The sequence below is a fragment of the Balearica regulorum genome, chromosome 2 (assembly GCF_011004875.1).
Source record: "Balearica regulorum gibbericeps isolate bBalReg1 chromosome 2, bBalReg1.pri, whole genome shotgun sequence".
In the NCBI taxonomy this organism is placed as follows: Eukaryota; Metazoa; Chordata; class Aves; order Gruiformes; family Gruidae; genus Balearica; species Balearica regulorum.
This window is the reverse complement of record NC_046185.1, coordinates 132,389,712-132,409,104: the sequence shown is the minus strand read 5'-3', so window position 1 is coordinate 132,409,104 and position 19,393 is coordinate 132,389,712. Positions and strand designations below refer to the sequence as shown.

The window sequence follows — 19,393 nt, the reverse complement described above, 5'->3', positions numbered from 1 at the left end:
TGAAATAGGATTTGGCTATGTCCTTTGACAGCTTCTGATTAAAAGCAGAATACTAATTGACTGAACTACATATCTGGACCAGCCCATTAATTGGGGTAAACTGTTGGCAAAACAAAGTACAGAAACAACTAAGATATTCAGATACCAAATTTTCTATATCGTGAAGTTTGCCCTCCCTGAAAAGAAAAGCCCATGCAGTTCTGGTTTGCAAGAACTATGACAAATGGCCAGCAACAATGCTGAAGGAGATTAAGACATCTGACCTCCAGCTAGACTCAATGACTTTTAAGGCCAGAGTGAACCATTATCATCTGGTCTGACCTTCTACATTACAGTGGCCAGAGGATTTTATCATAATCCCACAATTTATGGTTCAGCTAAAGCCCTGTAGGAAAAAGACATCCTGTTTGCTATTAATGGGAGTGGCAGGCTGCCCAAAGCCCAGAAATAGCAGGTACCAGAAGCATGTGGAGGTGCTGCTAATACTAAAGAGCTTCAGTAATAGCCTTTGTTACAAGAAGATGAACAGCCACACTAGTACAGTTTTCTAAGGTCTAGATCCTGAGATAAATCAATTTGCATTCTTTCCTTTAAAAAAATAAAAAAATTAAAAATCTTAATTTTTAAACAGTTATAGCATACAACAGATCTCTAGGCATTTCAAACTACCCAAGTTCATAGGGATCCACTGGTCCTTGGAAATGATCAGGAAACAGCTGCTAGTAAGAAACCATCGTTCAGCAATTTTGAAGATAAAAATATATTGATAGAGTGGGAAGAACGTTGTGATTAGCTGAAAGGAGTTGAAGGCACAAAGCCAATTAGTCTGTTATGACAAATTCTTCTCCCTCTTTCTTTGATTCTGTCTCTAATTAGCAAGACAGTTAAATAAGCATATGTACTAAAAAGACTATCATGATTAAAACATGCAAAAAAGAAATCCTTATGGTCATACACCAGGCCTGCCAGTGTGTAATTATTCTAATGTTCCTTTAAACACTGAGTTCTGCTAAAAACAACAGAACTGTGAATGGGGTTGTTAAATCACAGACTGAAAAAACAGAGTCACAAGAAGAAAATTACTTTCAGAAAAAAAAGCAAGCAGCTAGGCCTTGCTACTTTGAAAAAGTCTGTGGCCATGACAGGAATTTAAAAGGAATGGGAGTTGCACCAAAGCAGCCAAGAAAATAGGTGTTTCTCTGCTGATACAGAGCCACCATCCGCTTAATCAACATTTCCCAGGCCCTATTAATTAGATTAGCCAGAATGTGTTGTTCAAAACTAATCTGAGGCTGTAAGAGAAAACACACAGGCTAATGACATCTCAAAACCTGTAATATCAAATTATTTCCAGTAAGAGAAGAAAAAAAATATCCCAAAAATAAACAAACAAAATTCTCAAAACATGGTATAATAAAACACTGAACTTACCTAAAGTTTGTCTTTCATTCTCCATGTCATTGCTTAGGTTATCTTCCGAGACATTATCACTGATATCACTTACGTATGAGTCATCATCTGATACCTGAGTGCGGGGTGGGGAAATAAGCAAGATACATCACTCATTAAAGTAACCCCGTATGCACGTGAAAATTGTTACTTTCAGATGCGATTATTATTTTAATAGATTTGAACTGTTTAAGCTGTGTTTCAGTATTACAGGAAAGTACTAAGTCGTCCTATGAAGACACAATTAAGTTTGGAAGAGATCATCATCATTGAAAAGTCAGCTATTCTTTTAGTTGAGACATGCTTCATCTTCTTCGCCCCACAGGTAAGGCAGCTTTCCTCATAGCAAAAGCCAAGGTTTTATGGAGTCAGAGAGAGGTGACAAAATGAGCTATTAAGTTTCAATATGCATGACATCAACCCCAAGGTACATACAGGTACCACAAGGATAGGTATGAATATATATGTCTATGATACAATTTCTTAAGCACCTGTATAATGACTTAAGGCAGGCAGTACAATATACGGAGTATCTGTATACTAGCTACCTAATTGCCATTTGCCTTAATGTGCACATGACGCTTCTCCATAATAATTGTTACATTTTACTGTGAAGATACAATGACAATAAATACATGCAGCACATTAATTTCTAAATGTTTTGAAAATTTTAATTTACTGGCAGTCATCTGATGTGCAGTTAGCACTCAAAGTCTGCATGTCAAGTAGCAGATAAGAAACTACATCAGAATGATGTCAATCTTTATGCTCAGACCTCATTTTCTGAAGAGCTAGCAGACAGTAGGACTTCCTGTGCATCAAAAAATTCTGTGAGAGAGTCAGCTATAGACAGTCTGCTTTCATTGGAGACCTGGTGAACCAGACCTCTGCTTTCTTCTCTTGCATTTTCCTGTTTAAAAGAAATAAAAAGTTTTGAGAGAACTACCAACACAAATAGTATTCATGCATGCAATTCCACAGTCACATAACTTAAAAACACTGGGAGAAGATTGCACATGCTCCTCTCCAATTTAGTGAGGTAGCATATGTTTCAAAGAGGGATTTAAAACCAAAGTAAAACAGACCAAAGAGAAGAAGAAAAAAAAATGAAGGGAAAAAAAGCAATGCATATTCAGTAAATCAGTTATGGCGTGGTATATACTTTTTCCTTAAAAAAAAAAAAAAAAAGTAAAAATGCTTTGATATTTGAGTGACTTAGCCAGATATACACAAGTGTATCATCAAAAAGCCCCCAAAAGAACAAAGCTCCCATCTCTTTATATTATATCCTAGATTCACATTCCCTTCTGATCATAGCAAATGAATTAGTCTTTTCCTCTCAGGCCTTGCTTAACATGAAGCCTGTGGTGCAGCAGCATACCAAATTCAGAGTAGCAAAGTTGCTTTCTATTTAACAGCAATACTTTCCTAGCTCTTTCTTCACTAGATGATTTTCCATGCTGTGCTTCGGAAAGCTTTCCTTCAGATCCACACCTGAAATAGCTCCGTGTTAACCAAACCCAGCATATTATCAAAGTTGCTTTTGTAAGTACGTTGCTTTTGCTTCTGCAGGCATGTTTGACTGCCACAGAGATCTCGGTAACTCCTCCCATGGAAGCTCTACAGATCACTGGCATCAGCAGAGTTCCAGAAGGTGGCTTAGCAAAGGTAGGGTGGCCAGTGAGACTTGGTTCATTCTGTGGATGCAGTAAAAGAACTGGAGAAGATTGTACACTACTGTTTTGCTTGATAACCCCACCAACGCTAAGGAAAGCTTTGGGGCTAGCTGGCCCAAAGGAGTATATTAGCTGCTCTCAAGGTTTTCTGCATGAGATGCTTTACTAACTTGTAACCATGGCTGCCCTATCATAATTTTGCAGGAATTGTAGTGTTTTACTTTCAGAACAATGTAATGAACAATCTGACAAGTCTATAATCAAACTGACAAATCTTCTTTCAAAGCTTTTCTGCTGGTAGATTTTACTATAGTATGGAGTGTTATTGAGTACGTGCTGATAATGGTGACATGGTAACAAACCAAACTGTCATCATACACATTTTTTTTAAAAAAAAAAGATATATACTTCTGATAAAGCAGCAAGAAAAGAGGAAACCTCAACATTGCCTCTTCTGTGGGAAGGCAGTTAGACTAGCCTATAAGTAAAAAAAAAAAACAAACCCAAAACTCATACAGATGAGCATTGCTACTGGCATTATTTCCATTACTGTTTTGAATCTGAGAAGGAAAGTGTGCAGGAAAGGCTCATTAAAAGAACAGCAAGTTTTCATATCTATCACATGAGAGTTTCATGTTGTCTTCTTTCATGTTCCCACTCTGGCATTATAAACTACAACATAAACTGCCCAGTAGGCAAACTAAACTTTTACCTTATGCAAAGGCTTGAGATACTACTTCATACTGCTTCAATTTTCTCATGACTATCATAGCACCTGATGTATCATTTAAAGCCAAGTTTTGTGCAGTGGCCCTGCCTTCCTCACAGCAGCACTACTGTATCATAGTCCTCAGACAAACCTAACATGAAACTTCTCCAGTATAAGTGATTTCATCCTTAAGTTCCATCCCAAAGTATGCCAGAGGAAATTTGTGAATGAAATCTCTAAAGGACCTTTTGAAAGCTATTTTTGTTGTGTGTATATATACAGTGAATAGAACAAGTCTCAGAAATAATCTGTTGTCATTGCAGGGACCTCCACTAAATAAGAAAATAAAGAACTCCTGAAACTAAAAACCAATGCATTAATGCTTGTCTGGATAGCAGTTTAAATGCTGTTCAAATTGTCAGGGGATTGAACGTAAAAGGCATCAGAATGATCAACAACCTTAAAGAAAAAAAAAAAAAAACCAAAACCCCCAAAACCAAAAACAAACCCCAAAAAACCAAAAAACCACACCAACAAAACCCCAGCTAAATAAGACCAAAACACAGCCCTACTAGAACAGGACTAAACCAGAAGTGAACAGATGGAATGACTTAACTGTCTTTAAAAATAAAAGGAAATAATAAGTTATATAAATCCCCCAATGTTATATCCACTCAAGTTTTAATGAAAGATTTATACTACAAGCACAGCAGAAGTTTCCATATGAGTTAACATTTAGGAAAATCCATCAGAAATAACACAGTTCTTGCTTCCCTCACTAGCACCATTACCACCTAGATCCTATGACCTATAAATACAGCATATTCACATGCATTCTGCAACAAGTCAAAAAACTGTCTGAACATCAGTAAATCTCAAACTGGCTAACTGGATACATAGAAGACACCCTGGCTTCACACAAAGAAAACTAAATGGCCGAAAGGGCTTTTGTACATCTCATTTCTTTGATCTTTCATGGAAATGTCTGATAGTTGTTCTAAACCACACACAAGCCACACTGGTAGCCAGCAGTCTGGGCTAACAATATGTAGACAGGCAACAGAAAGAACTACAGAACTTGAAAGTGAATGAGGTGGGGAGAAACAGTAGCACGACGGTAACAAGGCAGCAGCTCTGTTCATGCTGAACAGGAAGCGAGCAGGAGGCAAGGGAGAACACCAGGAGACTGTAGCAAAAAGCAATGGAAAACTGCTCGCAAGGAAAGCCTTTGAAATCAAATGTTACACAATGCATTATCAGAAATGACTCAAACATGGAAGCGGACTCATTTTAATAACAAAATGCACCATAGGGAAGACATGAAGAACAGGACACAATGCAGCTAATGCAGCACTGTCTAGATGTAGGGGCCTGAGGAACAGACATCACTGAAAGAGGAAATCCATACCCACCTTCACCAAATCTGGACTTGATTTTGCATTAGATGCTGAATCAAGGATCATAGATTCGGCATGTATTCTGCGTAACCGGTCTTTAAGATCTGTGTTTTGTGCTATTGCCTGGAATATTTAACAAAAATATCGGGGATATAAAGTTCTCTCAACTAACTTCAATGTGGGTTTATTGTGTAAAAAGGGGTGAAGAATATTTATAAAGTGTAGTATAAAACACAACCACCACATGATTTTTTTACTGCTTTAGCAAATCATTTATTATAAATGCTTCACACCTTGTTCCTTATCTCTCAAATTAATATTATTTTTGTCCAGTATGAGAGAAAAGACACATAAATGGAGGGGAGAAAAAAAAGCCAAAAATGGCAGGGATATTTCAATTTACCAGGTTTTGCAAGCTGATTGAATAGGTTTATAAATGAATGTTGTGCACCTTTTTTCTTTTCAAGCTCCCTTCCTTCATTCCTATCTCCAACCTAGCCTCTCTCAACATTAACTCTTACTCTTGCCACATCCAAAATCATTTGATTTTTCTATCAGCCTGGTATACTGACAGTTCCCTTTGCCTTCCACTGACAGAGAAATAAGACTTAAATTCAGACAGGCACAGGTACAATTTGTGTCGTATCAGCTTATAATGGCAATGATCAGAATAAAAAAGTCTCTTCTGCAAACTCATGTTTGTTACATGTTATTTACTCATGCTGGGTGGATCTGATGGACACACGTCAGTTAGAATGGACTTGTAGGAAAAGAATGCAACCCTGCCTGCAATGAAAATATCTCGGGGGGGGGGAAGATTGGGTTACTAATGTTGGAACAATACTGAAGACTTACTGCCCACTTCAGTGATCCGAATCAATACTAGGATGTGGAGAACCCTGCTGTTTATGCATCTGCTTTGTCCCACAAGTGTTTCTGATTTTGACAGTAATTTTTGTTGGAAATATTCTTGAGGGCAGGAAAGACAGTGAGCTCAAAGTGATGAAAGAGGGGAGAAAGTATTATCTGGCTTTACATAATGTGTGGTCTGAATTTGTCATACAGGCACATATCACTTCTGTGTAAAGTGTTCAGATGGACAGCATTGTGTTATACCTACAACATCAAAAAAGTGCAACAAAGAATTTACACAGCTTTCCTGTAATAGCATCTTCTAATTTTCATTATTTGATAAAAAGTGTTTTCTTCCTTCTATTGTCCTCTTCCTCCTCCAAAAATAAAAATATTGTATTTTACCCCATTCTGTATTTACTTTTCTTAGACTGTGTGTAAGTCAGGGATACTATCTTAATGAGGGAAAAGCAGAGGCAGAGATGCTAATTTTGTGGTGCTTTATCCACTTTAAATCTGTTCACTATTCTTCCCCTACCAGGCTGATGAGAGCAAAACAGACTTAGGTTTGATAGCTTTCAACCTGTGAGTCTGTTTTTTTGTTACTCATGTACAGAAGACAAACTGAAACGAACAACAATAAACACTAAGTCAAAGTCACCAACGCAAGACTCTCTTGCAGGGAAGTCTTAGAAATATGTCAAGTTTATCATATCTGTGCTTCCATATGTCTTCAAAGGAAGCTTATTCCTTTCTCCTACAGGATCTCTACCATACAGGGTGAGAAAATTTCTGTTGGCATCATGGCTTTACAGATCTGCAGGCTGAGAATAGCTCTCACAGGTGTTAACCTCTGCTGAAACTGCCAGGGCTCACAGATCACTTCTGGATGGGCCACAAAAGGCTTATTAAGTGTTAGATAAGACCTAAGAGCATGACTTTTAAAAGACATTTATAAGATGAAGATGCATAACAGAATTTCATTGCTCAGAAAAAAAAAAAAACCATGCTAAGCTGAGTGTTCACTGAGTTCTGAAATCTTAAAATGGAATTTTTAAATAAAATGGTAGGCAAAGAACACTGGAAAAATAAGTGTCACCTATTCAAATATCAGAAGTGGAACATCTGAAAGCCAAAAACAAAGAAGCGCAAGTGAGTGACTATAGTTATTATGCAACAGGTTTCAGCTTTCTCTAAATAAAATTAAGACATCACGACCTTGAAAGGTCTAGACAAAAGGGCATGTTATATACCTAAAAAACTATAACCATCTGCAGCTTTTGTCAAGCAAGGAGAAGCTTTCATACTGAAAAAATTATAAGATGATCTATATCACATTTATCAATGTCTGAGAGTCACCTCTGCCTCTGATTAGGAATTTGCAACAAACACTGAAATTTTAAGACCACGGTAATGATGGGCCCTCATTGCTCTGAAACCAGATCACTGCTTGGTTGACATGTTCAAACATGACCAACCTGAAAGTTCTGGTCTCAACCAATTACAAAAAGCACACCAACCAAAAACCCCCACCTTTTTAAAGAGCACAATCTTTTGTCATTTAGAACTCTGCCCTAACAGCTCCATTACTGCTTTTAGATGACTAACAGATAATTAAGGTTGGAAGTCAATATAAGCAAGCTGTACTTGAATATTTGCTTTGCAGTGTCTTGGTGCAAAAATGGTGAAGCTCTAGGGCATTAGAAGGGACAGCTGCGTGCTTTCAGCCACTCTCACCTTTATTTTATGCCAAGTCACACAGTGAATACTTGAGCACTGTTTAGGAAAAGAAAAGGAAACCTGCAACCTACCAGAACTGAGTGATTAAACAGTGCACGTTTCAAGAGAAAGTAGACTCGTCATCACAGAACAGTCCTCTGATACTTAACATCAAATGATACAGATTATACCATATACCTAAATCAATCTATCAAACTTCAGTGATTTCACAATACCTTTAACACTTAGAAAAGAGTCTTTGAAAAACACCATATATAACAACTTACTATGCTTCAATACTGCAAATGCTAGCACAGAACAGACATTAAAGAAACAGAAATTATCTATTATAAAATTTAAACATAGCATCTGATGACAATGTAGCTTGCTGAACTTCAGCATGTTACTTACGGATGTTAAGGCATTCTTCAAGCCAACTATTTGTGCAGATGGAGACGAGGATGCATCATTCTCCAGCATCTGCTTCAGCTTTTCTCTCTCTGTAGATATGGTGCTGAAAGCTGACCTCAAGGTGAAGTAAACTAGAACCATTTTGTAAAAAGTGACAGTTAAAAACAGCTACCAATTGTATACATACCAATTATGTAAAACTTCAATGAAACATCATTTATGGTGACAGAAACAAGAATTTAGGTTGAGAGATCCAGGGTGGGTTACTAAAACCAAGTAATATTAATCAAGGTTATAGGGTAGATTTTTTTAGTAGGATAAATGTTTATGGTGAATGCTACCATGTTGACTATATTAGCCACAGTCAAAATTACTCTGATTATTTGTGACAGATGGCAACAAAGCTAACTAACCACATCTGCTCTTCACTTTCTTTTGTTCCCCAATTAGCTTGAATCTTCAGATGATCATGACTCTATTCCACATTCCTTTAAGAATTCCACTGGGGGAGGGGGGAGAAGAAGAGAAGGAAGAAAAAAAATGAAATAGAAAAAAAAATTATAAAAGCAGCTATAACACATACTGTGCCACAGCTACAGGGTTAGTAGTTTCCCCACAAGCAAGTCAACTGTGGTGTTGAGTTTTGTTATCTCTTTTTGGGATAAAAAAATTTCAGCTTGTTAGATGATTTAGTGACTCAAAGGGTCAGATCCTGAATGTTGTGCAGGTTACGCTGCTACTTCTACTCCTTCCTGAGCCAGTATCACCAGCCTGAAACATTCAAATCAGACAACAGATCACGCAATTTTAAAATCACTAGATTTTTAAGGGAAAATACACCCTTTTTTTTTTTTTTGGTTTTAAGATATTTAGTTTTTTCTTTAACCACAGGGAATAAAATTTATTCAAGTGATATCTGTTTATGTAGAATTTCAACATTCATCTAACTGGAGAATGAGAAGATTTCTGAGGCCTAATCAAGCCTTGTAATATAGTCATGACAACTGCAAATGCAAAAATGTATCCATTTACAGGGAAATGGTGATACAAAATCTAAGCAAAGAACAAGAAATCTCTTATCTCTGTCTTGTAATCATCCACTCAGAGTTAACCTGGATCATCATCACTTCATTGCGTATTTGATGTAACCTAATTTACTCTTCTAAAAAAATATTCTTAAGGTATAGTTCAGCACTGCAAACCATTACCAAAGCTAATTCTCATACTTTAACCTATCTGAAGAAATCTTTAACAGCATCACAGAGGGTGGGGAGAAAGAGGTATTCACTGTGATCTATTCTGTTAGTCATATGTGGATGACATGACCACAATCTTCTGTGACCTTAAATGTCATTTAATAAGTTGTACACAAACTTAAATTTTCAAGAATTATTACATCCTAAAGTACTAATGTTACATTTTATTTAATTTGTATCAAAAGCTAAATCAAAAGTTTTCTTCACTACCATTTTTGGAAGGGGAATGGTATATAGTAACTTCGGAAAAAAATTCTTTGTACTCTTAATAAAACAATACAGTATTAAATAGTACCAAGTCAATTGTCCCCTTGAATGCATGGGTCAATCTAACGAACATTTCTGACATGGACATTTCAGGTAAGATGATCTTGAATAGGTGATTTCTTTGCTCTGCTTAATAGCAACTTTTCCAACTGCACCCCACCCTCCCTTCTTTTCTCTTTTTAGAAAACATACATAATTTTTGACTATAATTGACTTTTTATAAAGTTTACTACTAAGATACATTCCTTATGTAATGGAATCAAGATATATCAGCACCAGAGGGGAAAAACAAGCAAAGAATGCTTATTGATAACATCAACCATTATCTTCTGCAAAAGAGGTCAGAGTCAATACTTCCAGAAGTCTTTCAGCTATAAATGCTTAAGTGCCTTCCTCACCAAGATCACTTAAACAATAAATATTTCTGGTGCAAGGGTGATGGAGCAAAGCACTGCTAATGAAAAATGACTCAGAGAAGAAACATTTCTAGTCAAGCTGCCCCTCTGGCTGCTGTACATGAGTTTACTCTTCTGTATTCACTAAAAATAGGTTACTACCATAGCAACCCTTGCATCACCAACAAATGTTGACTCTGAAATACAGTGAAGCACACAAGATACAAACATACATGTGCTCGTATACACACATATGCATGTGCATTGAAACACAAAAGACAATAAATCTGCTGTTGTGTTTACAGCAATTGATTTTAGGATTTTTGCCTTTGGCAAAAAAATGCAATCTAGGTTTTTAGCACATAGATCAAAGGGATGTCCTTTATTAAATAAAAAAAAAAAAAAAAGAAAATGTGATGATTAAGCCATTTTGAGTGACTCAAGATATCAACATTTGCGATTCCTCAAGGGACTTAAAGGAATGGAGGGCATTTTCTGCTTTTTTTCTAAACACTAAACAGGAAGCATTCTCAGAAGTCACATAATTATTTAAATTGTGATTCTAGAAAACCACATATGAAAGACAATTTCATTTACCTTTATGTGCAATGTGACATAAGTCCTCTTGCATTTTAGTAAATTCTGATGATGTTTCAGAGCCATCAGAATAATTTTTCTCCTCTACAAAATCTATTGTAGATAAGTTAGGATTGGAAGCATGCAGTCTCATAGGAGCAGAAAATACTGAAGGCACCTGTAAGGAGGAGAGCCATTTGTGATGTTTTTTACAAAGTGTAAAGAAAATTTTGTTTTATTGTACCCACCTGGGTTACATGTTGGAGACACCAAAAATGGAAAAACTACTGTCAACTACCAATAGGCTTGGAATGGATGACACCTGGCAAATGAAACCATAGATACAACTTTGCCCAAGATACCATAACTGGAGATTTGGCAAAACTCCAAGAAACAAGGCCATTGAGAGCTGTAGCATATGCTATCTATTTTTTCCCCACTTACAAGTATCTAATCTACGGTCTTTGGATGCAAATGTGTACAAAACTACCTGGAGAATTTGCAAATATCCGTACTGATAAAGAAAATCCAACACTGCAACCCCTCAAATTGGAGGCAGACCGAAAACAATGGTAAAAAACATAGGCAGTCTCCTGAAGGTAACAGTGCAGATCCTATTGCAGCTATCAATGACAACATATTTGTGATATATTACTGCTTCAAATGACCTAGCACAGGCCACTACTTAGAAAAGGTTCATATTTCCTAAACTGGTTACACCAAGTGATCAATAACTAAGATTTGGAGAAAGATGGGCACTGAAAGGACTGAAGTTACCTGTAACGTTCCTTTAGCCTCTTTCCCAACAACTCTGGATCGCCACCTCCTGTGTGTTCTCTTTTCCTTCTTTGGACTTTCAAAAGGTCCAACCTTTTAACAATACACAGGACAAAAATAATACAGATTGACATAAAACTAGCAGAGCTAAGAAGAAATACTTTGATCCTTTAGGATTTGGGGTTGGTTTTTGAAATTGCAAGAGAAAACTTTTTTTTGTTTTGTTTTTTAAACAACAAACCTGCATAGCATTTATAGCAGGCGCTGAATATGTCCTGTGAAGAACATCCATGCTCTGTAACAGCTGGTTCATTTCCAGTAAATATGTGTGACAGTTGGAGAGGTCTGTTTTGAACAAGAGAATATTTTCAGTTGCCCTAAAGTAACAGACACACTCAAATTTTTTTTACTTTGTAGGTTAGCCTTATTTTGATTGTCACTAGTATAAGTTAATCATTGACTAAAAGCATATTATTAGATGACTGGATAAAAAGCTTCTATCCTTCCATCTTCAAGTTCAAATTCAAAATACTGAAATGCATCTATATGGTGTGTATGATGATCATGATATTTTATCCTAGCTGGCTGCAGAAAAATGAGAATAATGTGACACTTTGTGCAGTTTGGAACTAGTCAGAGCTCCTCATGGTGAGGGTAACCATGCCATAGGCATCAAGACTGAATTGTACATTCAGAGCTAGAGATGAAGCTCCTCTACATTAGAGCCAAAATTCACTGGTGGGTAGAACTTTACTAAGTAAGTATCAAACAGACACTACCAACGTGAGAAAGGTCTTCATGCTCTTAGGAAAGCATGAAAGCAGAAGGTGACTTTGAAGTATAAAGATTTAGTGCTTTTTAAATTATTAGATTTTGGATGCTTCCCTTTTTTGAATACTCAGCTTAAGAAAGTTTGGATCTTACTACTGAAAGTAATGTTCATATATAAAAGAAAATGTACTGAAATGCATACAAGTTCCTTGAAGAGGTGCCCACAATTGATACCTCAACATCCAAAATCACTAGTCCTTTTGAAAACAAGCAAGCAACCAGTTAAACAACTACCCCTCCCTCCAGTTTCAGAGAAAACTCTAACTGTAATGACTACTTACAGTGTAGTACTCTCATTGCCAAAGAAAAACTAGAGGAAATATTAGGCTACTTTCAACTTCCCTCAAATATCATTACCTCTTGAGCATTTTTCCATATCTTCAGAAGACTGTAGCCAAGATGAAATCCTGGAGTCATTACTCGAAAAGGAAAATGACAAGTTACCTCCAGTTGACAATGAATTCTGTTTGGTCAAGCTGCCTGCCTGTTCCAAAGAAGAGCAAGTGAATAATTAACAAACAATATTTTGATGTTGTATGCACAAATTTTTACAACCAACTGTTGAGGTCCATGATCAGGGACAAGGACCAAAGGCATCAATAACACAGAGAGGAAAAAAGTGTATGAACTACACTCTGTGTACAGTCATTGAGCGTAATGTCAGGACATCTAACACAACTGCTGTCCATGAGCAGTGGAAGTACTAAAGAAACCATAAAAATTTGCTGAAAACTAAATTTCGAGGAAGGGCAAAGTTCTGCATCAGTTAAGTCCACTCAACACAATTAAAGCACCATATCTGAACAAGACCAAAGTTGGACGTTCCATTCCTTCTCCATGCTCCCCAAAGAAGCCCCAAAAGTAACTTAAATGTAACATGCACATATTTGTTAAAGCTATTTTTCAGTGAAGAAAGCAAGATCTAGTAGAAGTTATTTAAAAATGTTACTCAAGGTTAGATGACTTTAGCATGGATTTGGCTTGGCAGGCCTTAATATATGTGTGACTATACACCTCATCCGGGCAAATAATACCCTTTTATAACATCTCAGTAATAATTTTCAAACTTATCTCATTTTCTGCAGTGCCAACTATCAGATGCTTCAGGAGATGCTGGAAATTCTGTGTAAGAGCTAATTGAGCAGTATAATTAAATAGTTTCCAATGGGAAGAAATTTCTGCTCAATACTACTACCAGTTGATTGTGGCCTGTAATGCTGTTTTCTTCTCTAATGTAACTACAATTACTAGCCATTCAAATGCCTTATTATTTTTAGAACTTACTAAACCTTTCATCTTCAACATTATCTATGTCAGGAAGTTGCACAAATTACATGCTTTGTCAACATCTTGTTTAAAATTAGTTTTAAAATGTTTCATCTTAAGTGCCATTACATGACCACTTTACTGGTTATGAGAAAAGCTGATTAAATTGTCTCTTCTCTAAAGCATACACTTAAACTTTGTTAGCTCCTGCTCACCTTATATCAAAACTCAGGTAATGCTAATTTTAAATCTATTCATAGGAAACATTATCTACATCTCAGTCAGTTGCTGTTTTCTTAGTTAGTCTTTTTAAATTTACAATAAATGATCCAACTTGAGTTGCAGAATAAAATAAAATGCACTATCCAAGTGATGTCATTCAGTACTATTTCAATTTATATACTCAGTAAACAATAGTTGTAAGCATCAATAAGCACACTTATTTTTAAATTAATCTATCTAGTTCAGCTGGTTTATTCCTACAAAAAGCTGTATGAGCTTTAGTCACCTGTGTATGTATACCCAAATAATAATCCCAGCACCTTTAAAAGCGCAAATAAACTGAATTTAAAGAGAAGGAATTATATTGGCATTTAGTGAACAAATCCCACATTTATCACTTCAGAAGTCTATATCATATAAGCAACTTTTCCAGAATTCATGTATATGAGGGGCACAAGCAGGAGGGAAGAAGGATGTAGGCATTACCAAGAAACAGGCAAGAGAGAGTTTGTATAGCTCCAGTTAGCAGAGTTTTGCTTTTGATCAGCACGGCTAAGCTTTAGAGTCCAAGCATTCTACATAAACATATGTAGATACATCAACCCACCTCCCAAAAGCAACAAAAAAACCCCAGATGTGAAAACTGACCAGGTGTTTATAAAAGCAAATAAAATGCAATGCAAAGTTCACTCAATATATTTTTCTCAAAATAACCTAACTGCTGGATTGATATCAACTAACATCAAGCTAGGGCCGGTGTAAATTGGCAAACTTCCATTTAGCTTCAGCAGAGCTAAGGTGATTAACTGCAGCTTAAGAACTATCCCCTTCTATTTTTCACATGAAAATAAGTAGGGCTTCTTTGCAGTGCAAATCTGGATTAATAAATTAGAAGTGAATTAAAGTCTTTCATGCCAAAGAAGAAATGGTTAGTTTCCTGACAGTGAGCATAGATCTTAGATATGCTAGCCACATAGATTTATTTATTTATTTATTTTAACTTGAGAGCACAGGCATAGAGATATCACAGGCTTTGCAATGTTCCACTATTGCCCTCAATATTCTTCTCACCCTCTATCCCTGCTATCTTCTGGCAAAAAAAGAATCAAATGGCCACAAGAGGTTTGCCATTTCCTTGCAAACACAGCCTCAGAAGAGCAGGCTGTCAGAGCCACAGAGGTTCTGGCACCACAGAAAGCATGCAGACAGAACAGCCCAGTTACCGCAGGGTGAGCTACTGTTCTTTCAGCTGCCTGCTCGCACAGATCCCCTCCCTCTCAACAGCTAGCAAAAAGCTGTTCAGGCACATGTTTCTGTTTGGTAAAACTCATACTCAGTTCCAGGATAGTCCCACCAAAGTGATGAACTGCAGGTATTGGGGAACAAGCCCACTCAGATCATACAGCAATATAGCCAGGGAAAAAGAAAACCTTAGACAGGAGGATAACAAAGAGGTGACTGCTGCTTAGGAGACGCTCTGGAGTTGACAGAAACAGAGACACATTTCAGTTATAGTAAGTAACACAGTATTGCTAAATAAGATATTATTCTCAAAAGAGATCAGTGGTTCTAAACTGGAGCAGAAGAGCTTCTTTGGGTGAGTGTCAGCCAGTCAATGTGCAGACTCCTGAAGGCACAGAGGTTGTGTTCAGGCACAGGACTCAATATGTGGTTTTAAAAGTCATCACGAAAATATAATTTGCTGCATTAAAACAATGAGACAATAATATAAAATGTAACAGCATCATAGAGAAAACTGCTTAGGAGTAAATCAATAAATAATATCATTTTCCTCTTGACATTTTATATCATAACTTAAGCCCCATCAACAACTTCCATTATGGTCTTTACTTAATAAACACAAATCAAACTAATTTAATCCCCAATGAAAGCTCATTATTTATAATTCATAACTGTTACCTTTCTACCCGGAGTAGAATCACAGAAACCAGGGACAGAGTCCGCAGTAGTAGACACAGGGAATAAAAGATTATTGACGTCATGAGGAAACATGGAGATTTCGTTCTGACGGTACATTCTGTGATGACGAAGTTTTGCTACCCATTCATCAAACAGCTCCTGAGATTTCACCTACACAAAATTTCAGATTGTATAACATTCACATTCAAAATCACTAACATGAAATTTTGACCTCACTAGACAGCTAGTCTGCCTCATCTTTATTGGCAAAATATCAGGAAAGTTTTTCTAACAATGCTGCTACTAAAATGCATACTGTGTGAGCTTAAGCATGACAGAAAAATAATCACAGGATGAAGTCAGTAAAAATAAAAACTTCAATTAGTATAGTTATGACTTCCAAGGCAGAACACAATACTTAGCAACTTCTAGATGGGAAAAAAAAAACAACCAAACAAACCAAAACCCAAACCCACAACAACTCATTTCATTTTTCATTTCTTAATTGTAATTTTTAAGGTTTAGCCATGGTTCAAGTAAACACTAATCAAAATTTTATTTTGGTGATGTATTTTAAAACAATTTATTCCACAAGGATAGATAATTCTACATATTTGACTGTGAAAAATACTTCCTATAGATAAGACAAAGAGCAAGATACAACTACTGAAAATAAAAGCACTTGTGCAACAAGCGCATACCCTTTGCTGAAAAAAGTGCTGGATGAAAAGAGTGCTGCTAAACATGAGGCATCTTCCAAGTTTCTATTCTGAACAGGGTTACTGACTCTGGAACAGTACAATAAGGTCTCTGAAGTTATAAAGTGTAAACCAGTCTGCTGAGACTAAAAAGTAAGTTAGCAGTGTAACTAACAGACCTCCTACTATTAAAAAGTCTCCATCATATACAGCTAATGTTATTTTGGGAGCAAGGTTATAACAATCTTGAAGACCTACCTTCAGATGGTATATCTGCTCTTCCGTATCCAAATCTATACATTTTGTTGATTTCTTTACAGACATGACAGAAAGTCCAACATCAATGCAGCCATGAAGCTTCCCTCTCTCTATCTGCAAAAAATTAAAAATAATACAATCACTCCAGAATAAAGCAAAAGGATAGATATTACCTGCTGAAACCATCACTTCCCCCCTTCAACCAATTGTTTAGAACTGCTGAAACTCTATTTCCCATTGCCAACAACACAGAATTATTGTTATTTTGGATAAAATAGTGTTGTTACCTCATAATGGCCTTAAAGGGTTTCAGATCACTTACATCAGCTTGGCATTTAGAATACTTCAAAATCCCTCTGTCCAAAAAGAAGTATCTCTGTAACCAAAAATGCAGAGAATTAAAAACAAAGCACCCCTAAAACCTCCCCCCAGAAAAACCACTACCACAACTTCCCCCCATATTTCTTTGGAGAACACTTCCTCTGTTCTTATGTAACCTTTTTGCCACAACACCACCCCAAGAAAGTCCCACTCGCATAGCATCAGGCTTTCAGGTACACATTCCTTTCCTACCTTGTGCCAGCCCTTCAAAGGCCATTTCCTCTTTTTCAGCAAGCAGCCCTCCTGCTTCTGTGGCTCCTGGGTACAATTCATTGCTCCCCGGAGTCCTTCTACAATTTCCCAGCTGTCCTGCTTAAGCAGAAAATACAAATGTAGATCTTATTTCTTCCAAAGAACAGAGTTGTTAAGAGAGATTCAAGACAAAGAAGGCTATAAGTAAAAAAAAAAACAAACAAACAACATAATGATGTTGAAATCTAACCTTTGATCCATCTTTACATTTTGTTATTTATCTTCCAAGAGACAAGATTATTTTTTACTTTGACAGAAACAATACAAACTAAACAAAACTTTATTTTTACGACACCATCCTTCATTGAATGTATGTGCTTACCAGAATTTTATACATATATTTTTCTGTACATACATACACACAGTATATAGCCACAACCTAGTCACAATTTACATTAAAAAACCTTTTGCCATCACATGAAGAAAGTCTATGCTAAAAGGATATGTTTTGTAGTTTATGAAGCTGAAATAAAAGACACTGCAAATGAAAACCTTTTCTATAAAACTCTTTTGCCCATATTCAGTAACTCAAGGCTTTGTGTTTGGTGTGAATTGCAGCCTTCGTGAAACAGAAATAATAAAATTAAATAAAAACAAGTGGAAAAGCCAAGGACGTAACTCAAATAGTATGAGGAACATGACATAAAGGGAGAGTACAAGAAAAATTAAAACCATCCTTCATCAGATACACCTCTAATTAAAAGAGGATCTCTCCTTTTTTGCTCTCAGGAACTCTTAAGCATAAAACCCTGCAGCAACATAACACAGAAGAAATAAATCTCTCAGTATTTTTAAAGTTCTTATTTATGGAATAGTGCTAATGACAATGTAATAGGTGTTTCAAGATTTCTGATCAGACATCTCATGAATTATTTATTGCCAGCTACCATAGGACTTGATAGATCTAGAATTATGAACAACTGACAGGAAATGGCATGGCTAGTACTAGCCTCATATATTTGAGAAAGACAAAGAATATGTTAACATATAGAATTTAATGACAAAAAAGGACTCATATGAAACAGTCTGGAGAAAACAGAACTATACTAGGTAGGTAAGTATTTGTGGTTCTCCCTGTAAGACACATAGGGAAGTATTCCCAAAAAGAACTTCACTGACTCAAAGCTTTAAAACAAAAATGAAACAAAATCAGCAAGAGCAATAGTTGTGCTCATGTATCCGTCTCCAGAATCCTTAAAATTCACCCCTAGAAAAAAAAATTACATCATGTAATGTGCTCTTGAGTAACAAGACGTAACAGTGAATCATCTTCAAAAAGACATTCGTTAAACAGCTTAAGGAGCATGATCTCTTATTCCACCACGTTACTGGCGGCACTCCACTATTTTGTTATTCTTTTCCTTGCACTGCACTTTATGGAACAAACTGGAAAGCTGCTCTGCTTCCCTGGCTTGAGTTCACTCTGTCAGCACTCACAACACAATGGGCTGCAAGCAGCAGAAATGTGGGGCTGAGCAGCTCCCATCATTCAACACCCTACAGACCGCCCACGGATGTTCTGCTACCTGAAGGTGAGTGAAAGCTGCAGTTGTCCTAACCAAAATTGTCATCACGGCACACATTTTGTGCCCCTACAGGTTTGGGTTTTATCCTTGTCAGTTTTGTAACAAATAGCTTCTTTACTTCCTCCAGTTTGAGAGATATTTTGACAGCTGCTTAGATACCATTATTTCTAACCGACAACCATGAAATAATATTTTTCCTACTGAAAACTAGAAGTTACACTCCACGTTCTTTTTTTTATTATTATTATTTTTACTGCTTTGAGACTCACTTAAAGTTCTCAATAATCATGAACCCTTTCCTGCTTTGGGGTAAATGACTATGATATCAGATCAGTGAAAGAGAGAAGTTACTCATGGATACGACGAGTCAGTGGGCTGAAGGGAGAGCAGGTGGCCTCCTGGGCTGTGTCCAGCACATCAGCCCAACACCAGCCACAGCAGCGCAGGCTAGAGACCGACAGCACTGGTCTTTCACGGGGTGAAGCTGGCAGAGAATGAAGCAGAGCGCCAGACGGTGCCCATGCAAGGATAGTTAGCTAGAGCTTGAATAGCTGT

General features: G+C 36.7%; 1 protein-coding gene across 12 annotated transcripts in view; it reads right to left on the bottom strand.

Annotated features, from left to right (window-relative positions):
• OSBPL3 (oxysterol binding protein like 3) overlaps positions 1 to 19,393 on the bottom strand; it is a 91,850-nt gene that overhangs the window by 22,867 nt on the left and 49,590 nt on the right. For 11 of the 12 annotated variants that reach the window (XR_012834106.1, XM_075745984.1, XM_075745983.1 and 8 more), the window contains 11 exons: positions 17,253 to 17,372; positions 17,002 to 17,055; positions 16,680 to 16,793; positions 15,724 to 15,894; positions 12,673 to 12,799; positions 11,726 to 11,829; positions 11,485 to 11,577; positions 10,729 to 10,885; positions 8,214 to 8,344; positions 2,225 to 2,359; positions 1,432 to 1,525 (listed from right to left, as the gene is read on the bottom strand). Coding sequence is in view for 11 of the 12 variants with exons in the window: in XM_075745984.1 (XP_075602099.1) it covers positions 1,432 to 1,525; positions 2,225 to 2,359; positions 8,214 to 8,344; positions 10,729 to 10,885; positions 11,485 to 11,577; positions 11,726 to 11,829; positions 12,673 to 12,799; positions 15,724 to 15,894; positions 16,680 to 16,793; positions 17,002 to 17,055; positions 17,253 to 17,372 (1,300 nt within the window). In the remaining variant the exon portion in view is untranslated. The remainder of the gene's footprint in view (positions 1 to 1,431; positions 1,526 to 2,224; positions 2,360 to 8,213; positions 8,345 to 10,728; positions 10,886 to 11,484; positions 11,578 to 11,725; positions 11,830 to 12,672; positions 12,800 to 15,723; positions 15,895 to 16,679; positions 16,794 to 17,001; positions 17,056 to 17,252; positions 17,373 to 19,393) is intronic. The other variant, XM_075745990.1, reaches the window with a different exon arrangement.